Source organism: Oryzias latipes, chromosome 3 (genome assembly GCF_002234675.1).
Source record: "Oryzias latipes chromosome 3, ASM223467v1".
Taxonomy (NCBI): Eukaryota; Metazoa; Chordata; class Actinopteri; order Beloniformes; family Adrianichthyidae; genus Oryzias; species Oryzias latipes.
Window position 1 is genome coordinate 25477671 of NC_019861.2, and position 24954 is coordinate 25502624.

General features: G+C 39.9%; 1 protein-coding gene across 1 annotated transcript; it reads left to right on the forward strand.

The window, feature by feature from the left end:
- Positions 1-281: 281 nt before the first annotated feature.
- On the forward strand, positions 282-22639 carry spata17 (spermatogenesis associated 17). The gene is made up of 7 exons (XM_004067265.4): positions 282-400; positions 1102-1191; positions 2348-2429; positions 3795-3845; positions 10401-10504; positions 16442-16565; positions 22294-22639. The coding sequence occupies exons 1-7, from the start codon at positions 333-335 to the stop codon at positions 22579-22581; spliced, it is 807 nt and encodes a 268-aa protein (XP_004067313.1). The 5' UTR covers positions 282-332; the 3' UTR covers positions 22582-22639.
- The last annotated feature ends 2315 nt before the right edge of the window (positions 22640-24954 follow it).

Genomic DNA, 24954 nt, shown 5'->3' on the forward strand with positions numbered 1-24954 from the left:
TTTTTTAAGGCAAATTTAACTGTCAGGGAAAAATAGATTTATCTAATGCACTAAATTTATGTTCAGAAATTATACTAATTTGTGACATATTAAGCTTATTTGTACAACATAAATGAAACAAAATGGTTACAAAAATAAGTAAAACAAAATCCTCAGTTTTTCAAAATCATTTCAAAGCGTAAGAAGTCACACCGTTACTTTTCTATTTGCGCGTTTTTCATGTGATGGCAAATCTAACTCTGAAAGTTCCTAATTCCCGAAAGCCATGAACGCATCTTGACACTTGGACACAGACTCGTCGTCAAGACAACAAGTAAACCCAGACCTGCAGCATGGCGGGACAGCACGCATTAGATCGGAAAATACAGCAGTTTCGAAAGGAATACTTCTACAGGAGCAAGTATGTAGTAAATATGTGTCTGCTTGTTCATCAACGTTATGGTTTGTTGCTGCGCACTTTGGCAAACAACCTTTATTGAGGTTTAAGCTAGGTGTTTGCTATTCAACTATTTTAGCATGAATGAAACATACATTCTCAGTCGTTTCATGTGGCTTATTTAAACAAGGAAACACGTAAGAAGCTGTTAAAAGTGGCGGCAGATATTCAGATATTATGACTAAACATCCTGTAAAGTATTTGATTATTCATTCATTCATTTATTTATTGTTCATATACAATTCAATTTAACTTTATTGTCCCCTGAGGGAAATGCGTTTTGGGCTGACTGCGCCCAACTGCACACTACATTCACACTCAACAGCAGCTCCACAACAGAACAAGATACAACACAAGTGCTCTAAAAGCGCACAGAGTAATACTGTACCACAACACATCCCTGATTGTGAATTGATGGGAATGCAGTATTGCACCATAACTCTGTAGGAAAAACAAAGTTAAATATCAATAAAAAGTTATTGAACACGTTGGTAAAAAGGAAAAAAAAATCACAAGTTTGGCAGTACATTATTTAGAATTATTTAGAAAACAATCAAAATAAAAAACAGATCTATGTGTATGAATTATATATATTTTTTTAATCAAAAAAATGGAACATATCCCAGCCCCATTAAATCAAGTCTATCATGTGTTTGTTGCTCCAGTCAGGCGGAAGAGAACAGAAAAAGAGAGAACCAAGCTGCCATCCTGATTCAGAGCTGGTTTCGGGGCTGCCTTGAACGGGCCTATCTCAGGTAGAAGTATTGATAATTACTCTGATAAATCTTAATAAAAAACCTTAGAAATGTAATGTTTTTGTTTGTTTGTTTGTTATTAATAATAGACCAAAAGTATAAATAAATAGATACAATATCTGCACATAATAACTTAATTTAATTATATATTAAGATGTGAAAATATACATTAAAACATTATTGCCATGTTTGGATTAAAATTTTATTTAGTCATTTTGAAACTGTAAAATGTCTAACTATGGATGTAAAAAATTATTTCAAGGAAAATCCTGGTGTAGCTCACGCTTATAATCATCCCCCTTCTCCAGCTTTGCAAATGGCCTCAGGAAAAAAATAATGCTGTGGGTACTCCCAGCTCTCCGCAGAGAGAATGTATGCTTCTATCAGCCTCTGATATTGTGACCCCAGCCCCATTCTGCAGGGTCAGCAGACAAACTTCCAGACAGTAGGTTAATTCAGATTACTTTAGTTAATTGATCAATGAGTTAAGTGGATAATTAGCAACAATTTTAGCTGCCTAAGTGCAACTGCAGGGTTGTGCTATCCCCACTATAAGCATTGATTTTCCGGGCATATAAATGGCCTTTTGGAAATTGATGGCCTCATTGGCGGCCGAGAATCGCAGTGGACTTGCATTTAGAGTATGCTTGAAGATGAATACAAATGTGCACTGCTGACTAAAGAGGGTGAAAGCTCATTGGACATGATCGAAAAGCTTGGAAGAGCTGGTTTGGTGTATGTCTCTGTGAGAGCCTACTTGAAAGTATAATGTTTTCCTGACCTTTTAATTTAAGTCCTTATAGAGGCTCACTTTTTTTTCTCCTTTCAGAAATCACTTTGCCCTTATCCTTTTTTCCATCTCAAAAGTGGATCAGTAGTTATTACTAAGTATTATGTGATTGAATTAACTTAACTTGGTCTTGTGCAAGAAACATGTTTAAGTATTGCCAATATGCTAAAGTATTATTGGTAGATTTGTCTTTTATTGAAGCTTTTTGTATTCAAATAAAAAAGTAAACTCAAATAAATCATAAAACACCTAAATTCATTTTTTCTTTTCTCCTAATTGGCATCAAAATGACTTTTTTCAGTGTTTCCTTAGTGTCAGCTGCTAAAAAATACCCATCCTCCTACACATATTATGATTTTATTACAGCCATCTGCACAAGAAGGCGATCATTATACAGAAGATATGGCGGGGCTTCACAGCAAGGGCGCGTGTCAGACAAATGGTGAAGGTAAGCCAGAGCCTGGAACAGCTGTAGATGTATTGATTATGTTATGATAGTATGCATTAAAATTCAATTGCTATATTCACCAAGTCTTGCCCCTGACCTTAGGAAATCTAATTCACTTTTTATACATTTGAAAATGAACACTTAGCAAATATGATGCAATACGATAAGGGATTCCATTTATATTCCCATTCTTTATGAAACTGTGTGGCAATGAACAGAATTAAGAAAAAGAGTTGTGCATACAACAGTTGTGTACGTGTGGCGTGTGTGCTTTAAGGAAACAAGGCCCCATTTTCAGCATACTGCCTCCAACTGCTTCTTAATTGAACAGATTGTTGATACCGGATCCAATACCCAGCGCTCTCACGTATAATTTTCCCCTGGATTGAGTTTGTAAACGTATCACAACAAGCTATTTATCATTCCTATAAATTGACTGTTTGCTAAAGCATAACTGCCAGCCGTCGTTTGGGAGGGGATCAAGAAACGGTGAAAGGGGCTGTGGGTGTTAAAACAAACAATGAAGAATGTGTCACAACGCACGTCTAGGCCAAAACGAGCCTATTTGGTCTGATTTAAAAACAGACAAGCACTAATTCGAATCATTCAAAGTCGCTGCAGCGCACTATTCTGAATTAGCTCAGAGACGTTCATTGCTTCACCTCATCTGTCTCCCTCATGTCTCTCTTCTGACTTGTGGACCTTATCATGTATAATGTGGCTTTGCGCAACGTCTCTTTTCAAACATCAAGCTGAATTTACAACAGCCTTTCAAGTCTTTGTCGTTTCTCCTCTTACTGTCTTCTTTCCTTCTCCTGCTGTTATTGAATAAGACATATTGAAATATGAATCCCTTTCATGGCTCCCACTTTAGTTTGCTCCTGAGTTGTGCCCCCACCAGTCGACTGGCGCGTTTAGTCTGCGGCGCCTCGTGCTGCTGAATATTCTGTGGCCTTTTGTTAGCGTCTTCTGTGGCAGTGCTGTCATTGATTATGAAATCCGGAGGAGATCGTTTGGCCGTCATACATCTCCATTAGTACGCTGCTTGACGACCATAGATTTTCTTGGCCCTTTTCTGTGTCGGTGTATTAAGAGAGTACCGTCTTCCCCTTGATGCAAAGTCCCCACTAACCACTTTCTCCCTCTCTTCCTTTATTCCTCCGTCTCTTTTCCTCATTCTTCTCTTTGCTTTCCCTCCATATCAGCAGCCTCTCCCCTCCTCCTTCTGCTCCACAATGGACGTATCAGTGCTGTCTCTGTGCAATGTATTATGTATAAAGAGCTCTTTATCTTTGACGCCTGCTGTGGACAGATCAGAGGGCCGGGAGACAAGATGTAACGCCGTCTTTTTCTTTGTGTTCACAGGCGGCATATTTTATCATGAAGATGAATTTCTACGAGGAGATGGCGGTCAGGGTAAATATCACCACAGTATCTTGTATTAGCAAATGGAGTGTCATGGTGGGGTAACACTCTGTTGCTCTGTGTGTGCTCTGAATCAGAGGCCCCATGAATGGTGGCTTCTAAACACCTCAACACACAACAGCAAAAATTCAATCCCCGGTTTGCTTTTTTCCATCCCGAACAGAAAGTCCTTCCAGCACAGCTTTAATATGTGTCTGATTTATTATTATCCCCCCAAAAAACCATAGTTGCTTTTCAGTCGCCGCTGCTTTATTTTACCGTTGTGTTTTCTAACCAGTCCTGTTACTCCCATAACTCTGCTGCGACACAAGCGGAAGGAGAGCTTTACCCGTTCACCCCTCCATGCACTGCTGCTACTTGCTAATTCTTAAACACGTACAACAGAATGGCGAGCCGGGCGTTGGCCCCGCCTTTAGCCCCTAAGACTCCTGGGAAATGTGGAATCGCGGATGTAAATTTCCTCATTCTTTTTTTTTTTTTTTTTTTTTTTTTTTTTTTTTCTTTTTTTTCTTTTTTAACTTGTCCTGTCCAACAGCTAGGCAAACAGATGAGAGCTGAGGGCCTCTTGTGTTGGACATATTTTATTTTAACAAGAGGGGTTATTCATCTTCAGACAAACCAAAGGTATGTCTGAATAAACCCCTTTTGTAATTGAGGCCAAAATTTATTAATTTCAATCATGTTTGAAAATCTTTGGTGTTGGACCGGACGGAAAAGGAAAGAGGGGAAGAAGAGAGAGGGACGTTAGAGAGAGGGGGGGGTAGGAGGGTGATAATAGGAGGGGAAGGGGGGTAAGACCATGAAGCAGCATAGAGCAGACAGGTTTACTGGTTGTTTATCGTTACGGTACGGTTCAAATGTAGTACAAAAAGGGCGGGGCCTGTTCACACACACTCAAATATTATCAACACACCTGCTAGCCGCAAAAATGTCCACATGTCAACATGCACACAAAACAGATAGTGTTCACGAACGCATACCTATGCCTTTAAACCAACTAGTGTGAAATCTTTCATTCATTCAATCATGCAAACTATTAGTGCAAAGGTGAGCTAACACCTGTGCTCAGGTGAGTGTTTATGTTCTTCTAAAATGGATGGTGGAATGTGAAAAGAAGGAGGAGGAGCGCCCAGCCACCCCCACACCCATACCCCCGCCGCAGCAGCAGCGGCAGCCGGAATTCCCCCAACGCCACACGGGAACAGGCAGGGAACAACCGCCCCCCGGGCGACCAAGACCGCCACCCAGGCCAGGGCCAGCCGGACCGCCGCGAGGCCCCCAGAGCCAGAGAGCAGGGAGGCGCAGAGGGAAAGAGAGCGCCGCCCCAGCCCAGCCAGGAAAGCAGCCCCCCGCCGCGCCGGAAGAGCCCAACGCAGGGCCCCACCGGAGAGGGACGCCCACAGCCCCAGACGAGCACCCCACCACCACCCAGGAGTTCCGGGCATCCCCCCGCCCCGACCCCAGGTACGAGCCAGGACCCCCCAAGGGAGATCCGCTCCGCACTCCAGGCAGCCACCCACCCGGCCCACGGTTGGTCCAGGCAGGAGCAAGGCAGGGGCCCGCCGCCCCCGCCCAGGAGGGGGGAACCCCGGGGAAAAAAGGGCGGCCCACAAGGGATGTTATAAATATGGCCCGACCAGGCTCGGCCATGTTGGAAGTTTGGCGGGGCCCAGCGCCCAGGGGCAAGGACCAGGACCCACCCCCCAGGGACACGAACACCCCCGGCTCAGGTGTAATATGAACCCCCCCACCGTGCGGAGAGAGCACCGCCGGGCCCAGGGAGCCGGCACCCAAGGGACACGGCCGCCATCGCCAAGGGGCCCGCACCCCCCACCAGGGAAGGGGTAGGGGACAGATGGACCCAGGTCCCACCTTCCTTGTAAAATGTGTGTGCGTGTATGGGTGTTTGAGAGGGTGTTTGTGTGCATGTGTGTGTGTTTATGTTTGAATGTATATATTGAAGGGGGAGGGGTGTGTGTACTAAGGGGGGTGCAGTTAAAATTGGCGAGTAGGGCACTAAGGGGACATCTCCTGATTACTCACAGTGATGTCCCCTCACCCTCCACACCAAGGGGCCCTAAATGTCTAAGGTGCGGTTAAAATTGGCGGGTAGGGTGCCAGGAGGACATCTGCTGCTTGCTTGCAGTGATGTCCAAGCACCCCCCCTACCAAGGACCCTACATGTCTAAGGTGCAAATAAAACCGAAAGAGGGGGGGCCCACTCCATACGGCAACCATAGGAGGGGGGCCACTCCCAAGTAGCCCCCCCCCAAGGCGCATCGCAGGCTAGACCCCCCACCCCCTCACCCTAATATGAGGTTATATAAGGAAGGGGGTAAGTTGGGGACAGCTGGTAGACTGTCCCCCGGTGGTCAAACAGCCGTCCCCCAGCCCACCCCCAGCAAAGGGGCCAGGGCCACCCAGCCCAGGGGCCCACCCCCGGAGGCGCCGACACCCCAGGCCCGGCACCACCCACCCCACACAGAGAGAGAGGAGCCAGAAAGCGTCGTCCCCCCCCGGAGCAAGCCCAGGCCCCCACCCCCAGACGCCGGCCCTAGAAGAGCTCTGGTCAGGCCTCGACGGGACCGAGGAGGCCAACCGGCCGAGGCAACCACTGATTGCCTCAGCGGAGACCCCGACCCGCTAGCCCCCCCGACCCGTACTAATAATGGGCCCCCCCTCCCCCCCAGAACGCCCCCCCACAGGACAGGGCCGACAAGCCCCCCACCCCACCCCACCCCAGACCCCGCAGCCGAAGCGGGTGACACCCAGAGCGACCGGGGGCCCCGAGAGGGTTGTCCCGTCCCGTCCCAGAGCCAGGGAAGGGCCGATCCCAGCCCCAGGTGCAGATGGGCAGCCCATCCGGCGCCGCTGGGCCCCCCCACCCGAGCAGGGCCCCCCGCCAACCCCCCCCAGCACAGGCAAAGGGACCACCCCCCCAAGCCAAACCAGACCACCACCCCACCCCCCCACCACGCACCCCCACACCCAAGCCCAGAGGACCACGCAGCGCCCCAGCCCGCCCCACCCAGGCACCGGACCCGACCCCCCGACCAACGGAGCCCCCCACCGCCCCCGCCAGGCACCGGAAGCCCCGACCCCCACCCCAAACCACGGCAGAAGGGCAAGGAGCAGCGACGACCAAGCCCCCCACCCCCTAAGTCATGGAGTCAACCACAGGAGACCAGAGAGACTGAATTCTTTCAAAGTTACTTGAGCTTTGGGCTGACATTTTTTCCAAGCTGATATGATCAAACAGCAGATTTCTGTGTTGACTTATGTTTATATTTTTCTTGTTTTTCCAATTTATTAAAATAGTTTTTTTGGCAATACAAAGAGTTATGAAAATGATAGATGCTAATCCTTCTTCTATATCGATGGCACTCATGTCACCAAGCACACAAAGTGACGGTGAGGCAGTGATTGAAAGCTTAAGCCAGACTGATAAATCGGCACATACCTGCTGCCAGACAGCCTGGACAGGAGTGCAGAACCACAGTGCGTGCATGTAGCTGTCGGGTAGATTATTATCACAGTGCTCGCAAATGTCTGAGTTACTGAGACCCATCTTGAACATCCTCTGTCCAGTGTAGTAAATTCTGTGAAGAGTTTTGAGATGGATTAGCTGCAGATTTGGACTTTTTGTCAGTTTAAAGGTGTTTAGACAAAGTTCTGACCAGAAGCTTTCATCTGTGCTGATGCTCAAATCTGCATCCCATTTTTTTTGTTGGAAGGGCAATATTGTTATCTAAATTACATAAAAGTTTGTATATTTTGGAGAGAGTTCTATTCATTGAAAAATTAATCAGAGTGGTAACTACATCTGGTAGCTTTAAATCGTCGTCTTTAATTTTATACTTTTTAGTAATACTTGATTTAAGTTGCTGATATTCCAAGAAGTTATTTATTCCATGTTTGTCTTGAAGTTCCTGGGGGGTTATGAATCTTCTATCAATAATTACGTGCTCTAGTTGTTTTATGCCCCCTGCTTGCCAAGCTGGGAAGTGAATCATTTTTTTGTTAATAAGGATGTCCGGGTTGTTCCAGATGGGTGTCATTTTGCACGGTTGAATTGATGATTTTGATATTTTGAGAAATTCCCACCAGGCTGTTAAGGTGGCATTTATATTAATGCTTTTGAAACAATCCTGTTTTTTAACTGTTTGGCTAATAAATTTCCTCATTATAACTGAGGGATGTAATGTTGATTATATGGTTACTGTTTGTAATTTTATGTTAGATACCTAGATTGTCAACAAGTAAAAAAAAAAATGAAATAAAAACACCATAACTGAGGGACTTGTGAACAGAATATAGGTCCATGCTGTTTGACAGATGTCGATACGTGACCCAGAGGCAAAACTGGCACCACCCACAATGTGCTAATAAATTGCACTCACTCTGGGATGCTGGGCGTGATCTGTCAGGATGACAATATTGGCTAACACATGCGCGGCTTGTACTCTGACGCGGCTTGTGTATGTATAAAAGCAGTCAAACACGTGAATATGGGTGGGTGCGGCTTGTAATCGGGTGCGCTTTGTAGTCCGGAATTTACGGTAAGTCCTTTGTGATAGATTGCTGATGTCCAGGTGTACCGAAATGGCAGGAATACTTGCAGATGGGTTTGGAAAACATAGAAGTTAACCACTCAGGGTTTTACTACTTGTAAATATCCAAGCAGGTAAAACGACCACCCTGTGGTTACAGTAGGTTTTAAGAGAAGGTCGATCCAGAAGTAGTCTTTGATCCAGCTCGAAGATTACAGTTCAAAAACTTGGGACTGCACAAACTTCAGAGGGTAAAAAATAATAATAAAAAAAAAAACCACTGAAAATGGTTCTCAGATTCCTAAAAACATCCTTTTCGATTGTTTTTTTTAACAAAAAGAACAGTATTGTTACTAATCCAAGTATTGAGGTTTAAGCCACATGTTTTTTACTGATCCTGTCATGTGAGTAATCTCTGCTTCACTGTTTTTTGTGATCTGCTTCACTATAACTATTGCAGGAGTTTTAGTCGAAATTGAAATTATTATTGGACGACACAATGCGTTCGGTTCCAAATAAAGAGTGGAGTTGATAAAAAGTTTGTTTGCTTTCTATTGTTTATTTTTTTATAGCCAACACAACTGATACTTTGAAAGCACAATTCATATTTCAACCAACTTATAGTTCAGGTTGGTTTCTGCAACCATTTTTGAAATAGGAAAATGTTTTCAAGTCAGCACGTCATCAGATTCTGTATGCCTTTAGACCCTAACCGCAACTTAATCACAGTTAACCTTGTGAGCATGAATCTTGCAAACATATTCACACACAAAAAAGGAAAATATTTAAAATTGTAGGATCAACTGCATTGAGTGCATAAAAAAACATCTAGGCCTCAAAACATTGAAGTTGGTTGCCTGAAGCCCTAAATTCATTCAAATAAAGAAAAAAACACAACACCTTATTAGATTCCATTGAGAATGAAAAAATCTTGGAAAGTAAACTGTACTAACATAAATGAAATGAACAACAAATGTGATGTAACAATAAACTCTAAATAAACTGGAATGTAATGTGTGTGATGGGATTTTAGGTGAGACAATGGTTTGCTGGAAAACGTCAATGAACATTATTTAAAGACATTGCAATTTTAAAGGGAGGAACTAATAACTTTTTACACAAATATTTTGTAAGTGTTTGATGATATTAGTTTTTTTCTTTCTTTACATGTAAGCAATAAAGTAAAAATTCTGTCATCCTTTTTTGTGACTGAAGGTTAGAGCTACAACCTTTTTAGAATGTTCTTTTTTATTGATGTATTTACTTTCTGGAAAAATAAAATGCAGCAGGTGAGCTTATGTGTAAAAAAAAAAAGCACAGTCGTCTTGAAAGTGTTTTTTTTTAAACCTTTTTCTGCAGCAGTTTCTCATGTTCAAACAAAAAGAGAGAAAAACATACAAGAGGATTTCAATCCTCTGTGGATCCGCTTGTGACATTCCCTCAGAATGAGTCTTGATTCTACTTGTTTCTATCTCCTCCTCTCATGTCTTTATCACAATGTGGTAGATCACAGAGGATAATGTATTAAGGTCGTAATAGAAACCAGTGTTTACATGCCGCACCTCGGATTTGTATTAGACTCAACAGCATCGATTTCACTAGTCAACAAAGGTCAGCAAGAACTCGGGTGGCGCCAATTACTTTATTTAAAATTATCTATTGACTGGCAGATCAATGCTAATTCTCATTTTGCTCTTTGTTGTTTTTTCCTCTCCTCCTCTCCTCTGCCTCTCTTCTCATAGTGTGATTATTCTTTTACCTGCCATTGTTTTAATCTCCTAATAAGTGTGAAGGACATACACTCCCTCATGTTGAAATGGTCCACTTGTGTTTCTGAGCGTCTTTACTGGCTGATCTAAAACCTTCAAAAAACTCTAGAAAGTCCAGTGTTCTTTTTGTCATTCTCTGAGCATGTTATCACAACATTAAAAACATAAAAATATATATTTGTATTTTTTTTATAATTTTCCAGAAAAGTGTTTTTTTTATTTTACAGATTCAGCAGAGGTGGAGGGGTTTCTATGCGCGGAAGCACATTCACGACTTCTACGCACGCAAAAGCTATATGGAAGGAATCATCAAGAAGAATAACTTCGTCAGGTAAGAGAAGTGGTTTTCAAATTAAACTTAAGATGAAAAAATATGTTATGGGTTAAAATTAAATTGTACATGTTTATAATGATTGTCATACATATGGTACTCTTTTGAGTTATTTTACCCACTAATCATGATATATTTAGGAACAAAAGCTTTCATAAATAGAAGTAACCTTGGTCAGTGGCTGTTGCTATTATCATTTACAAACCGATTGCTTGTTGTTTTCAGTCCTTCTTTGCCCACAAAAGTTGAGAATTGAGTATTGGTTAAAGGGCAATAGGTCTTCCATTCCGTCTTCCATTTAAGAAAACTGTATTTAAACCAAAAAAAGAATTACAAATATTTCATAAATCTTCATTTTGTGTGCAATGTGGTAAAATGAAGACGCTTTTTAAAATAAAATTAGGTTGAAGGATAAAGTCCAAAGTTGTAAGAATTGCTTCAGGGAGAAATCACACAGAGAAGTTAACACCGAGTGTATATTGCTATTACGATACAGCACAATTCAAATATTTATGGTTTTGGTTCATGAATTGCAACTTTAAAAAGCTGGAAGAAAATCTAATTATTTATTGCACAGTTTAACCTTTATATGCAATAATAGTATGTATTATCGTGTGGAAAGACCTATAGGAAGTATGTCAGCATGTACACGTCAGTGAAGATGAACTGACTCTGTGACTTAAAAGGCCCTTGAAAGCTGTTCCCATAACATTAAAATATGGTAGGATCAGGGCAAGGGGAAAGAAAAATTGAGGAAATAAAGGAGACAGACAAGTATAGAGGAGAAGGAAGAAGGAGAGAGAAGTCCTTCAAAGTGCTCAAGGCTAAGAGACAAAGAAGTGAACGATGTGAGGAAATTAAAAATTACCCTCTGATATGAACCGCAGCTTGTGCATTAATAAAACATCCGGTGCTTCGGGGCTTAGTGCTACAGATATGCCATCTTTTATTTTTTTTAAAAACCCGTCCCGTTAAGCTAATAGTCACATTTTTAATGTTGCTAATATATTTTAACAGAAAATATCTTTAGGCCTCTGCTAAAATTAAATGTAAATTTGTTAAAGTGCTCCTTGGATCACTGACTTTCCACCTCACTTCCCCACAAGCGTTCCACCTCTCCCCAATGCTTCTCACCCCTTTTAGAGGTGGGAGGGACTAGGTTGTTAAAGTCCATTAAAGAAGTGTTGCCACTTACTGTTACAGATAATGTGCACCTATGACCAGTGACTCAAGTAGTGGTTTTCATGTCATAATCACGCAAAGCAAAGCACATACTTACGCCATGCAAGCAAATACAGTAACGTCCTAAAGGGAATTCAACACTTCACATGCTTGATGATGGATATGGGAGAAAGTCTGTCCACAGAAAGCTTATCAGGTGGACATTTAGGACCATTTCATATTGGGCTCTTTGGTTTGCACCAGTTTGTTTCTTCCAAAAGTCTATTGACAAGAAGGAAAACTTGCCAAAACTCTCTCCTTAACCCTTGTGCTATCTTAGATGACCCCACCATTACATTGACGTGTTCTCCCTACCATGACAAAGGTGGATAAAGGTGGAAAGATTTCATGTAATCCATGGACACCAATGAGGTTCACAAATCATTGAAAGAAAAAAGGTTCAGCGCACTGTTTAGTGGGTCTAGATGACCCAACTCCCAATGTCAAAGGGCGTAGGATAGCACAAGGGTTACAAGGACCAAAAAAACCAGCCCACACCACAAATCCAAAAACCATATATCTATAAAAGGGAAAATAATGCAAATGTCCTCATCTGTAAAACTTGCTTTATTAAGAGTAATTAGTGTTACTGTCCAGTCAGTTTAGCTATTCTTTGTTATTTTCTTGTTCTAAAGTGTTGGTATTGTTTAACATACTAAGTAAAATGCAATATCACGCATTAACACACGCAGATGCTCACAACCCCTCCCCTCTGCTGCTGTGAGGTGTCTGGGTCACTTTCTCCCCAATTAATCACATGTTTATTTACTGCTACTGGGGTCATGATCAATTAACAGCAAGTCTTTATTTATTTAAAATATCCTTTCTGCATTAGCCAGTGACCTCTCACATCGCACGCCGCCTGATCGTTCTCTCTTCCTTCCCACTTCCTCTCTCAGGCTGCATAAACACAAACATAATGACTGACAGAATAATGGGATCCATTCAGTGAACGCTGATCAGTTCTACGCAGTATTAACAGTATTGGCTTGACTCTCTGTGTCTTTTCACACTGGTAGTCTTTATTTCACTCTCTGTCTAATGACAAATCTCCACAGCACAGACCAATCTGTGCCATTTCATTAGTTCTAGCACCCAACTTATCCCTGCCACTCACACTGTCATCTTGTACGTCTGCTCTGTCTCCTCCTTTTTTTATTCTTTGCCTCTCACCTTTTGTCAATCTGTGTAGCTTTTTATGTATATATATATATATATATATATATATATATATATATATATATATATATATATATATATATATATATATATAGTACATTACTCTTTTTTCATTAGCGTGCTTCCTTATGTCGTCTCACATCTTCTCCATAGCCTATAAAGCCAGAGATTTAGCTCGGTCCCCACTCTACCACAGTTTTCTTTGATACCCCAACAATTTATCACTTTGTCAGGGAGATACTTCAGGGTTCTAGCCTTTGATAAGAGCCTGCAGTGGGATGATAGGCGCAATTAAGTGAGTGAAGCCAGCATACTTTGCATATTTAGTTAGTGTAGGTGTCATCAGTGCCACCGCTAACTTGGCCCAATGGCTGCATGAATTTTCTCCTGACCTCCAATTTAAAATTGGTAATTTTTCCAACATGATAAATAATTTGGGTCAAGATCTTGCAAAAAAAAGTTCAATGGTTTTACTTTTGTGAAAATGATATAAAGATGTTTAAGGCATTCCACTAGACTAAGCTGGTCTTACCTTTTTCTATTATTTTTGTTTCTTTTAGTACCCTGTTGTTCCTCTTCCTGTAAGAATTTTATTCCTGTTTTTCCCTATTCCAGCAATCTTTATTCCTCCCTGTCTCATGTCCCTCCCAAGGACATTCATGAAAAGAGAGCTGTTATGGTGCAGAAAGCGCAAGCCTGCCTGCGATCACTCACCGCTTCTGTGTGTCAGTCTTTCTTTTGGCTGCAATTTCCGTCTGATCTAGTTTGGGTGCAGACAAGTTCATTCCTTCATTCTGATTGGATTTGTACGTTCTGTATGTGTGCTGTGTGTGCTTGTGTGTCTGTTAAGGGTAAACCAGTAGATACAAGTATAGTTTCAAAGATGTAATCAGTAATGAATACTTTTGGTTATTGTTATTCACCAATATAGAGGGTTGGTATTTTCATAGAAGTCGTGGTTTGCCTTTACCAGTTGTGTGGTTTCAGCTTAACTGCTGAATTAGTAAATCAATCGGTGAGTCACTTAAAAGGAAAAGCTCTGGCAATAGGTGTAGAACGCTCAATACATTGAGCATCTTTCACTAAATTGACTCAATGAATATCTTCTCTTCGCCAACTATTGAATCATTCAATTGGAGCAATTAAATTAACCAATCAGGTCAAGGCTCCATTAAACAATCTGAACCTGACCAATTAACTGCTACAGCGCTGGCCCGAATGACCAAAGGTGTGGCCTACTGTTCCTTTCTGTCTCACTCTCTGATATTCCGTCAGTCCTTGACTCCCTGTTGTGAACCGAGTAGTAAATTATTGATAAAGCAGTAAAATGTGAAGCTGTACTGGATTAGCCATTTAAATAAAATGAAACTTGAGGGCAAAAATGTCAGCGAAGGTTCCAATTATTTGAAAGTAGTTCAACTAATTTGATTAGCTAGTTCAACAGTTCAACATTCATCACCTGCCTGTCGGTATTTGCAAAGACATTACGAAAAGTATAAGGACAAACTTGTGTTAGGATTTGCTATATGTTTGGGCTTGATATCACGTCTGTTGCGCTGTGACAGACTGGCGACCTGCCCAGGGTGTGCTCTGCCTTCGCCCAACAGTTGCTGGGAAAGGCTCCTGTGACCATGAAAGAGATTCAGCGGGTTTGGAAAATGGATGGATTGATTAAATTTTTTTACTCAAAATGTGTGAAATCTGAAATCTTAAAAAAGCCTAAATTTTAAAAGTCAAAAACTTAAGTTAAAACTTAGCACTCTCTTGAGTGCTTGTCAGTCCACACCAGTTGTTTAGTTCTAGTGTCTATGACAAGCGGTCCTTTTCTGCATTTCGATTTTGCACACACCAGTTGTCTTATTTCACTTTATGTTAAGTAAGACCTGGAAGCATTTCTAAGACAGATCAGAAGACAAATTTGAATGAATATGTCTTTAGTTTAATTCATATTCATGTTTTGTTTTATTTTTTCTCTCTTTTAAAAGCTGACACACATCCAAGCAGACACTTAAAGTGCTCCTGTCACTTGCCGAACAGAGCTAATGAGGGTTGTATGTTGTGGTGGCTGGTTGGGTCGACACAGATCGAGGTGCCTTCAGCCGTTACAAATCTGTTTGGCTTTTGTCCACTACACAGCAATTAATAACACTGGGGCTGGGGGCAGGGAAGCAAAGGTCACCCATTGAGTTTGACTTACACACATACACACCCAAACACACATACACACACTAATACGAACTTTAATTCATACAAGACTATCAACATTTAGTATGAGCAATGATACTCTCGCATAAAGTCCATATACGGAAAAATGAAAAATGGCTCTGGTTTGTTTTTTTTGACCCTCAAAACATCCCAAGTCTATTAAGTACTATTACTGCTTTAAAAAAAAAATGTAAACACATGCACAAGCTGGTTTGCAAACCAGAGTGCCACACAATAAACTACCGCACTACTTTATATTTCACATTAATAAGTAATATCCCTGATAGCCAGTCAGACAAATAGGGGCCAAGCAACCTCAATATTTATGCTCTCACACAAACCTCCACTGTATTAAATGCCCTTAATATTACAGCATTTACACTTGCTGCTTCTCTGACTACCCACACATGCACACAAAGATCAGCATTTTTCATTTATTTGGTAATTTAAACTGGTGCACTGGAAGGAATTAGATTGGGTAGGCAATGGTAGCATGCTGTGATTTCTTTTTAAATGTCAGTACCCGGAGAATGTGTTAACCTCTTATTAGGAACACGCTTGAAATATCCTGCTTCCTGCCCATGGCTTGTAATTGATAAGACAAGTGGAGTAGGAAAATATACAGAAAATGGGTGGCAGAAAAAAGAGCAATAGAAAAAAAAAATAAATAAATAGGACTGGTAATGAGCTATAGCTAAAGGCTTATTTATAAAGAGGCAGCAGAAATAGATTTATTTTACACTCAGCTTTGTCAGCATCTTTTCAAATTATAATGGAATATGTGTTTTAGTAATCGTTTTCAATTTTCTTTTTAAATTATTAACCTCCGCTACTATAAGTTTGCATTATAGGTAATGAAACAGGCACGTAGGTGGCTTTAAAGCATCCCATTTAGCCAGTTTCACTAAACAGATGTCAGAGAAAGACCTGTCTATGCTGTGGTGATGAAATGTATCCATCATCCTCCCACTTGCAGCCTCTCACTCATTCACTTTGTCTTGTTTCTTTTCTGTGCAGTTTCATTTCCTTGTTTCTTTCTCACAGCTCTTGCTTTTCCATGACTATGCCAGTGCGATTATCAGCTCAGTTAAATAAAACACTGGGCCTTTGTGACAGAAATGTTGTGGCAGAGATTTATTGATAAACATGTAGCTTTTTTCCCCTCCTTGTTTCATAAAGGAGTTTGATCGCAGTGGTTTATGTATTATTTTATATCATTTCTAGGAGGACATTTTTCATGACTTCATGTTTCAATCAAATAATTGGTTTTAAAGTAAAGCAAGTGTTGTCATTTCTAAGTTATTGATATTTTGTGTTTCTGGTTTCTTGTAGGGAGGAGCTGGATGAAATTTGTTATCTTCAGAAAAAAGAAAGAGAAAGCCTGAAAATGATAAAAGAACAGACAGCTAAAGTCTACCAAGCTCACCGGTTACATTATCTCCTCAGTACTAAACAGGTACAGAAACTCACACACTTGAAACACAAAATGTGTGGTACAATTATGACCAAATATTTGGACACACCTTCCCATTCATTTGAACGATAAGGTGTGTCCAAACTTTTGGTCTGAACTGTATAAGACTAGTTCTGGTTTGTAATCTATGTTAAAAAATGATTTTGTTCCTAAAAGTCTGACGGCTATAACTATAAGTTTTGTAAGTGGAATTAGAAGTTAACTGTTTTTAATGTATTCTTGTTTTAGAATTTATGTTTGATTGTTTTAATCATCAAACCCACATTCATTAACATAATAGTTGATTATAATTTTAATTTAACAGTTAAAACTGCTTCAATCTGGTTATCATGTGTTTTAGATATCAAAACAATTGGTTAGATGGTCAGCATGTATATTAAAACTGAGCTTGTAATTTATCTAATGGCTTGAAAACATGGGAAATCTCATTTTTAGTTCCTATTGAGCAAAATAAATATTTTTGGGGGATTAATGATGATAATATGAAATTGCTCCAGTAAGTGTTCCCCCTTTAAATCAAAACACGCCTGCTTAAGTGTGATTTGATCCCAAAGAAAAAAAAGTTAAGATGTATATAGATGACTGCCAGTACAGTAGTTATGGATTTTACTTTAGCCATTGAACCAAAATAAGGCGTTCAGCCCAGAGTGTGAGTACTTTTCTTTTATAAAGTTGAAAAAATTGAGTATGCTCAACTCATCTGGCTTCTTTAAGCTGGTTTCCTCCTGGGTATATCATGTCATACAATGATATTTCTCAACCGCTGTTTATCAGTCAATACGTTTGACTGAAGAAACAAAACACATTTTTTTCTCTAATGTCTTCACTGTCATTCTACAAACATTGTCAGTTGGTTGATATAAATAAATATAATAAACCTCCTGTTAAAATTTCAAAGTACCTGACACACTTCCATCACTTTGGACTCTAAAAGTTGCCATTGTGTCAGTCTTGAATGTTTTTGCAATGAAAACAAAAAACTGCATTCCAGCAGGTGCTTGTATACACCCTCACAGTAAAACATGGTGGAACTCACAGAAGGGTTGAGACAAGCACTGCTGATAGGGAGCTTCTCTAGAGACCAGCGACTGGGACAAAAGTCTTCCTTCCTTCTGTTGTCAACACAGGTGGGCTTAGTGGAGTTTGTTTGTGTGTGTGTGTGTGTGCGTTAGCGTGCGTGCATGTGTGAATGTCCACACATGAGTAAGTATGTGTCCTCATGGCTCTTCTGATGTGCTGAGTAGAGTATTTTAGTGCTTCCCTTGGCACAGGTGTGCATGCGTGTGTGGCATCTACACATCTCTGTGACTTCCCACTGGGATCATAATGAAGACAAAGCACACTGGTCACTGTTGATTCAGCACCACCACTGCTCTCGCTTTCACAGTCTCTTCCTTTCTGTCTTACTCTCCTTCATGGCTGTGCAGCCAGCATTGTCATTTTCTGGGTTACTTCCTGCTCCCTGCTGGAAGCCTTTGATCATTTCTGTAATTTGATCAAAACGTCAAACTTTTAAAATGTATTTTCCTTGGTAAGTAACTGAAATTGGTAGAGTGTTAGGAAGTTTTCCATGGGTTTCATGCCCACATGGGCTCATCTTAATTTTTCCAAACAGGATGAGAAAGAAACTGAGGCTTATGGGTTCTCCATGCTTATGTATTTCTTTTTTTCTATATTCTCCCTCTTTCTTTCTCTACATATGGCGGGGAATTCTTTCCCTTCGTAGCTCTGACCTTGTCAGCAGTGAATAGATGGCTCTCCCACACAGTTCATCCTTCCCCACTTCTCGGACCCTAGCCCCCCACACACACACTCATACAGTGTGTACATACAGCTTACCAAAAGGCCCCAAGTCCCTTTGACAGAGACAGAGATGCTGCGGTCCTAAGGTCAACATCATTGCTCTTTTCATAGTGTGGTACTTTCAGGTCTGTGTGTGTGTGTTTGTGTGTGGTTTTGTTATCCAATCTTGTTCCTCATAATTAGAGCATCAGACTCATTGCTTCAGTACGAGCCTAAAACTCTGTTTATTAGATCTTCTAATTTATATCGCATCTAGTGAAATAATTCACTTTATTTCAGACTCAGATGCGGCTCATAAAAGAAAACAGAACATACAAAAAAAACTACAATTTACAACCATTTAAATGGAGTACAATCTCTGTGCCCAGTAAATGAATGTTGGAGAAAATTATTTGATGCTTTTAAACCACAGTTTCTACAGTTTGATAGCAACATTTTAGCATTTTTGACATATTTAAATATGAGAAAAAGACCTAAAGCTTCAAACCTTTTTGAAATTGGATTTATATTGTGGCTATAATACTTCTGCTGAGCATCACCAAACCAAGATGTTACACTTTATGTTGGTTCATCTTTATTCTATCTTAACATGAAATAGTGTAATAAATAGAAATTATGCAATAGTGTCCAGCGGTTTTTCAAGAAAACAAAGCATGTTTGTTGTATACCTGTGAAAGTGATGGATGTAGGTGTTTTGTCTTTAGCCGGTTTATCCTGAGCAGGGTCAGGGGGCTCATGGATGAAGCTTATGGCAGCTATTATATAGGGCAGAAACAGGGTATACCCTAAACATTTGCCATTCCATTGCTGTGCATAAGGCTTTGGTGAAATAAAACATCACCAAGTAAAGATAAGAAGAAATTGTCAGGAACTGGTGATGAAGGCCTAAAACTCTATTTTTGTTCACTATACTTTGGCCAACAGTAAGTATTCAGATTTTTTTTTACATGTTGGCAAATAAAAGATATGCAATATTAAATCTTTATTTTCCTTTGTTGGTAAAATACAATTTCAGACTTATTTCATGTAAAAAGTACATTTTTAGTGTTTAAACTTCAACTTACCTGTCTTACAATTTTCACTTAATATCTAATAAGTTTGTCTTAATATTTAAAAATGATTTAAAAATGATGAAATTACAGATTTGTGAGTGGTAAAAGCATTTGAGAAAACTGGAATGGATTTTTAGATGTCATTACAGAATGCTTTACAGTTTTTACAGGACATTTGTGGGGTAAGGAGTACAGAGCTGCACTGTCGAATTTTTGCGTCATGGTGGTAAGGCCATATTAAAATCCGGAGTCCTTTCTGCATGGATTTTACATGTTGTCTCCATGGATTAAATTTGGAACTGAGCAATGTAACTTGCTAGTAGCCACTGTCAGTTGTGTTACCCATGATATATGAACAATATTGTATTAAACCTTATGGATTCCAGTTTTTCTATAGTCCACAGTCTTTGCTGTTCAAAGAGATTGTTTTTGTTCCACAGATTATGTGCCAACAAAACCCTGCCTATACAATTTTAAAGTAGAGCTTTGCTGGAGACCTTTCCTATTACAAATCTTCACATCACAGTGATCCTTTTACTTGAGTGTTAATTACCAGACCAAAGCTTCCAGTTAGATGACTTTATGTTTGCTTTATATGCTAATTACAGTACTTGCTACATGAAACACTCTCTTAATTGTGATAATGGAGGAAGAAGGGAAACTTTACAAGTGTGTTACTGTTATGACAGACAGCTCTAACCTCTTCTAAAAATAGCACTCCAATAAACTGGATAAAGAGTTACTTTTATGATTAGATAATAAATATATGTATTTTCACAGTTGGTCCATATTAGCATTTCAAATATAAACTGTTTTTCTTCAGTCAGGAAAGTGAGAACAGAAGCCATTAGAGCTATTAACAGATTGCTGCCGATCTCAATTTATTAAAGACAGAGAATCTGTCACAATGGCTTATGATATCAAAGTATGGTTATTTAATATATGTACTTTTACGGATATGGAAATGTGGATTATCCCTTTATTTGTCAAGTTAATATAATGGAGTAAAAAATAAAAGTTCAAATGACCCCAAATCATTCTTTAATCACACTAACTTTTTATTTATACCAATAAATTTGTGTGACAGAGGTGGATTCATATGTTCTGGGGCCTCATTTATAAACGTTGCGTACGCACAAAAGAAGGCGTACGCCACTCTCTACGCAATAGTTGAGATTTATAAAAAGCAAACTTGACGGGAAAATGTGCGGTCCTTCACGGAAGGTCTGACCCAGGCGTACGCACAAAAACGGGTGAAATGAGAAACGGCGACACCGTCGGCAGATGGAAGAAACACGTGAAAGTGAAAATGACAATACTGCCTCTCTTAAATAACATGAAGACTTCACAAAGCAAGTCTTACAATTAACAGCTACACGAACACCCGTTTGATCGATCAGCAGTGAAACAAACAAAAAAATCAAATGAAAATTACAACAGAAATTCAAATGAACACATATTGTAAGTGAAATATCTTCTGCAATATTGGCATGTTGTGCAATTCATCCTAATAATAATATAGTTAACAGAACGAAATAATGTACAAAACTGATATTCTCGTCAATGTGTCCGTCTGGCGGAGCGGTTAGGTGCGGGCGTGCGGACGGACGGACAGACGTACTAATTGTCCACTGGGGAAAGTTGTTTTCATATTAAACCATTTCTTCATAAGCTATGGAATTATGGTATTCATACATATGCCTTTAGTTTTTTTTTTATTTTTGATAAAACAATGTATGGCGTATGTCTCAACCATTCAGAAAGCAACAAGAAATTTGTATTTGCGCTGAACAATTTCCCATTTCCACGTCGATTATTACCGACATCTGTAGCTTGTCAGATGTAATTAAATGGATGGAAATAAAATGCCCCATCACAATGCGTAATGACGCACAATGGCTGATCTTGCGCTCTTAGAAGATGTGGCAAATGGAAGAATTCGGAGTGAACGCATCTTTAGACAGCAAGAAGACTTGCTGGCAAACGAGGACGAGTGGCTTATGAGCCGGTTCAGACTTCCTTGAGCCGTCCTCTTGGACCTCTGCTGGCTTTTGGGCCCGGCGTTACAGAGGAGCACTCAGAGGAACCACGCGTGTCACCCGGTGCATCTGGCGCTCCGGTGCCCCCCCCCCCCCCCCCCCCCCCCCCCCCCGGTGGCAGAGACACTCTGGCGATGGAGCGCTAGACGTTTTTTTGCCTCGACTTTGATTGATGTCCAACCATTTCTTCTTTATTTCGGCCACGGTCCGAGGTTGTGAGGCTACAGCATTTGGCGTCTGCCACCGTTTGGCACTCAAGTGCCTTTTGTGGGCGTTTCGCGGACTATCTATGGGCATGTCATGAAGCTGCAAAAGCTGCGCTGCATTTAGAATCGGTTGTGATTTATTAAGGGAAAGATGCGTAGGATGTGCGTGCGCACGGTTTTATAAATCCGAATATTTCTCTGCGTACGCATGTCCTATGTTTCATCCGTACGCCACTTCTGACGCAAATCCTACACAAAGTTTTATAAATGAGGCCCCTGGTGTTAAAATAGAGCCTTATCTGTTTTCCAGTTTAGATTCTTGACAGTGAGATTAAAGAGTTCATCTAAATTGTGAAATCGAAACAAGGGATTTTAGAGGTTTGAATGATGCCAGCTACAAATACCAAATTTAAATTCAGAAAACCCAGATTATGTTAAAGGTTCATAAATGCAACATCATAGCAAAAATTTTAATAAAAAAGTCTCATTCTTCAACTTGTCTGCAATATTTTTTCCCTAGTTCCACACCTCAAAATAATCTGTCCATCTCTCTCCTTTTTCCCCCGTTTATTACCAGTTACTTTCTTTTTCTATTGTTTTCTGTCTTCAGTGCCCTGGGGTCTTCAACTCTCCTTTTAGGCAAGCCCCTCATGAGATGGAGTTACTGTTGAGACAGGTCAAGCACTCAGCTCCCACCAGGCTGGTTCCCAAGAGCAGAGTTTCTTTCTTGGGGATTCCAGATCCAGCAGCCTGCAGTTTTTCTGCGCCTACTGAATCTCCATGGATCAAATCAACAAGAACCTGCAGCATCAGACCTGCACTGCCTCCTATTGCCAGCAGAAACCATCAGGTGATGGCAGTCAAAGCTAGAACAAAGAGCCTTGATGTGGAAGATTGAGAATGATTTTTTCCATTTATTACTTTAAAAAATGTAAATAAATTACCAAAAAATGACCGTTTTAACAAACTTTTGTTATATTTTGTTTATGTATTGCAATTTTTTGTAAAAATTAAAGTTTTGCAAGCTCTTTTTAAGATTTTTAAAAGCTTGGATTTCAAAACATTCAAAACTTTAAAATAATTCCTCTATTAAAAACAATACGGAATTCTTATTGTCAAGTTATTATGCCCCACTTGAAAGGGGAAAGCATCCACGGAGTTTCCAAGCAGGGACTCACACACCATCCAGACACATTTCTCCATTTTGTTCTGTTTATTAATGTAATGACGAGGTGCTGGTTACGTATGCTGAAAAACCTGAACAAGACATAATATTTTATCAATTTACTTCAATAAATACAACAATAAATATATAACAATCAATAGTTAAATTCATGGCTCCATAATTAACTCAATTTACACAATTAATTTATTAAAAGTTAACTTCATAATTACGAGTATTCATTGAAAATACAGTAATTAATAAATATATTTCTTAAAAAGCAGTGCTCTTGTAAATGACATTCAATGAAATACTAAACAAACATTTGCGCTGACGTAGCAGCTGACGCGGAAGCGCGCAGCCGGCGCCTATAAGCGAACAGTGGATCACCATAATTATGCCCCGCACTATGATCGAATCTTACCGGCTGCCTCCGTGGTTTTGATACCTTTTAACTAGATTTTCGGACTAGACTGTTGAGATGGATCACAAGCTTTCCGTTCTGTCTCGAGCTCTGTCTAATCTGGCGCTACGCATGCACCTCATCCAAAAAAGCTCCGGTGCGCACAGCTGGGACTTTGATTGACATCGCGCCCACTGCCGCCTTGCACTTTCCCTTTTCCCCTCTCTTAATTTTTTTATTTACTTACTTAAATTCATTTACTCTCAAATTTAACATGATGTACATTAATACATTTTTACTTTGGAATTTTATTTGATTTTTTACTCCTATTTTTTTTTTCTTTTTCAATTTTTATTTGCTTTTCAAATAAAATCACTTGATCAGTTTCCTCTAGTTTGACCAAACACTTATCGTTTGACAGGTAGAAAAGTAAATGCATTTCACTTTTATGTACTTTTCAGCCTCTTTACCTTTCAGAGTTTCTGCATTCACATGCATCCAACCACTATGAGATCATCTGATCAGCTGCTAGCCACAGTGACAACTGCAGTTTCAAAGGGGACTGCATTTTCCTTCTTGTTCTCAAACTTTGAAATAAGTAACTGATCATTTTCTGACAGGCTTCCTTATTGCCTGCCTTAAAAAAATATCCTAAAAGTCAATTTAATTCCCTGCCCAAATGCACGGGGCAGTGGCTTTTGTCCTTTTGTTTAGTTTTCTTTGGACTTTTATTTTATCCTTAACTAACCTTGATATTTTTTTTCTTGATATTTTCTCCTTTTTTAAAATGCATTTCACAAAACATGTATTTTTTTGGCCCGACTCGACAAAATATGTCCATTGTGATTGTTCTTTATAAATAAAGTTGGTATGATATTGCAATACAATGTATTCTTGTTTTCCAATCCCTTGCCTTTCCCCCCCAAAAAATTAAGTGCACTCTAATATTTTTAGATGTTTTTTCACTTGTTAATTTCAAAAATATCAATTTTTTTAGCCATGTTTATCCACTTGTTCTTTGCAAATATAAATCAATCATGGATAGCTTCAGTACCATATTTTTAAGTCGCTCCGGAATACAAGTCGAGAGAAGAAAAAAATCATATGTGTCACACTTTGGGGAGAAATTTATCTTGAAAGGCAAATCCTAATATTTGGAATAGATAATAATAATTAACAAAAGATCTACACACTTCACTACAGTAGTACATTAATGCTTATTCAGCTTCATGAAACATGGGAGGAGTTTAGTGCATTAGTGCAAAATATGAACAATTATTCAAACAATCATAGCATGAACAACATGCTAACAAGTCAGCTAAACTCTTTAAATCACTAAATCCATTGAGTTCTTCATCGTCGCTTTGGAACAATTCTGCCAAATCCGGAGTAAGACTGAGCGGCGTTTTTTCTTCTGCGTAGCAAATACACATATAGTGCCCTCTAGCGGTTGTTTCTATTTATTTTTTTAAAAATCCCAAATAAGTAGCACCTGAGTATAAATCGCACCCCCGGCCGATTTATGCAAAAAAAACATGACATACACCAAAGAAAACGATCAGTTTGACTATAAAAAACTTGCTCTTTTAGCTTACCTCTTTATTATTTATTAGTCCTTGCCCATTGCTGTTGACTCTATAGTTTGAACTTTTAAGAAATAATTTGTGATTAAATTTGTTGAATTTTTGCTGCGATAGCTTATTAGT

Excerpts from the sequence above, each read along its gene's own strand:
- spata17 (XM_004067265.4), top strand. The coding sequence starts at position 333 with ATGGCGGGACAGCACGCATTAGATCGGAAAATACAGCAGTTTCGAAAG. Across the intron at positions 401-1,101 it reads GAATACTTCTACAGGAGCAA|TCAGGCGGAAGAGAACAGAA; the intron begins GTATGTAGTAAA and ends TTGTTGCTCCAG. Across the intron at positions 1,192-2,347 it reads CTTGAACGGGCCTATCTCAG|CCATCTGCACAAGAAGGCGA; the intron begins GTAGAAGTATTG and ends ATTTTATTACAG.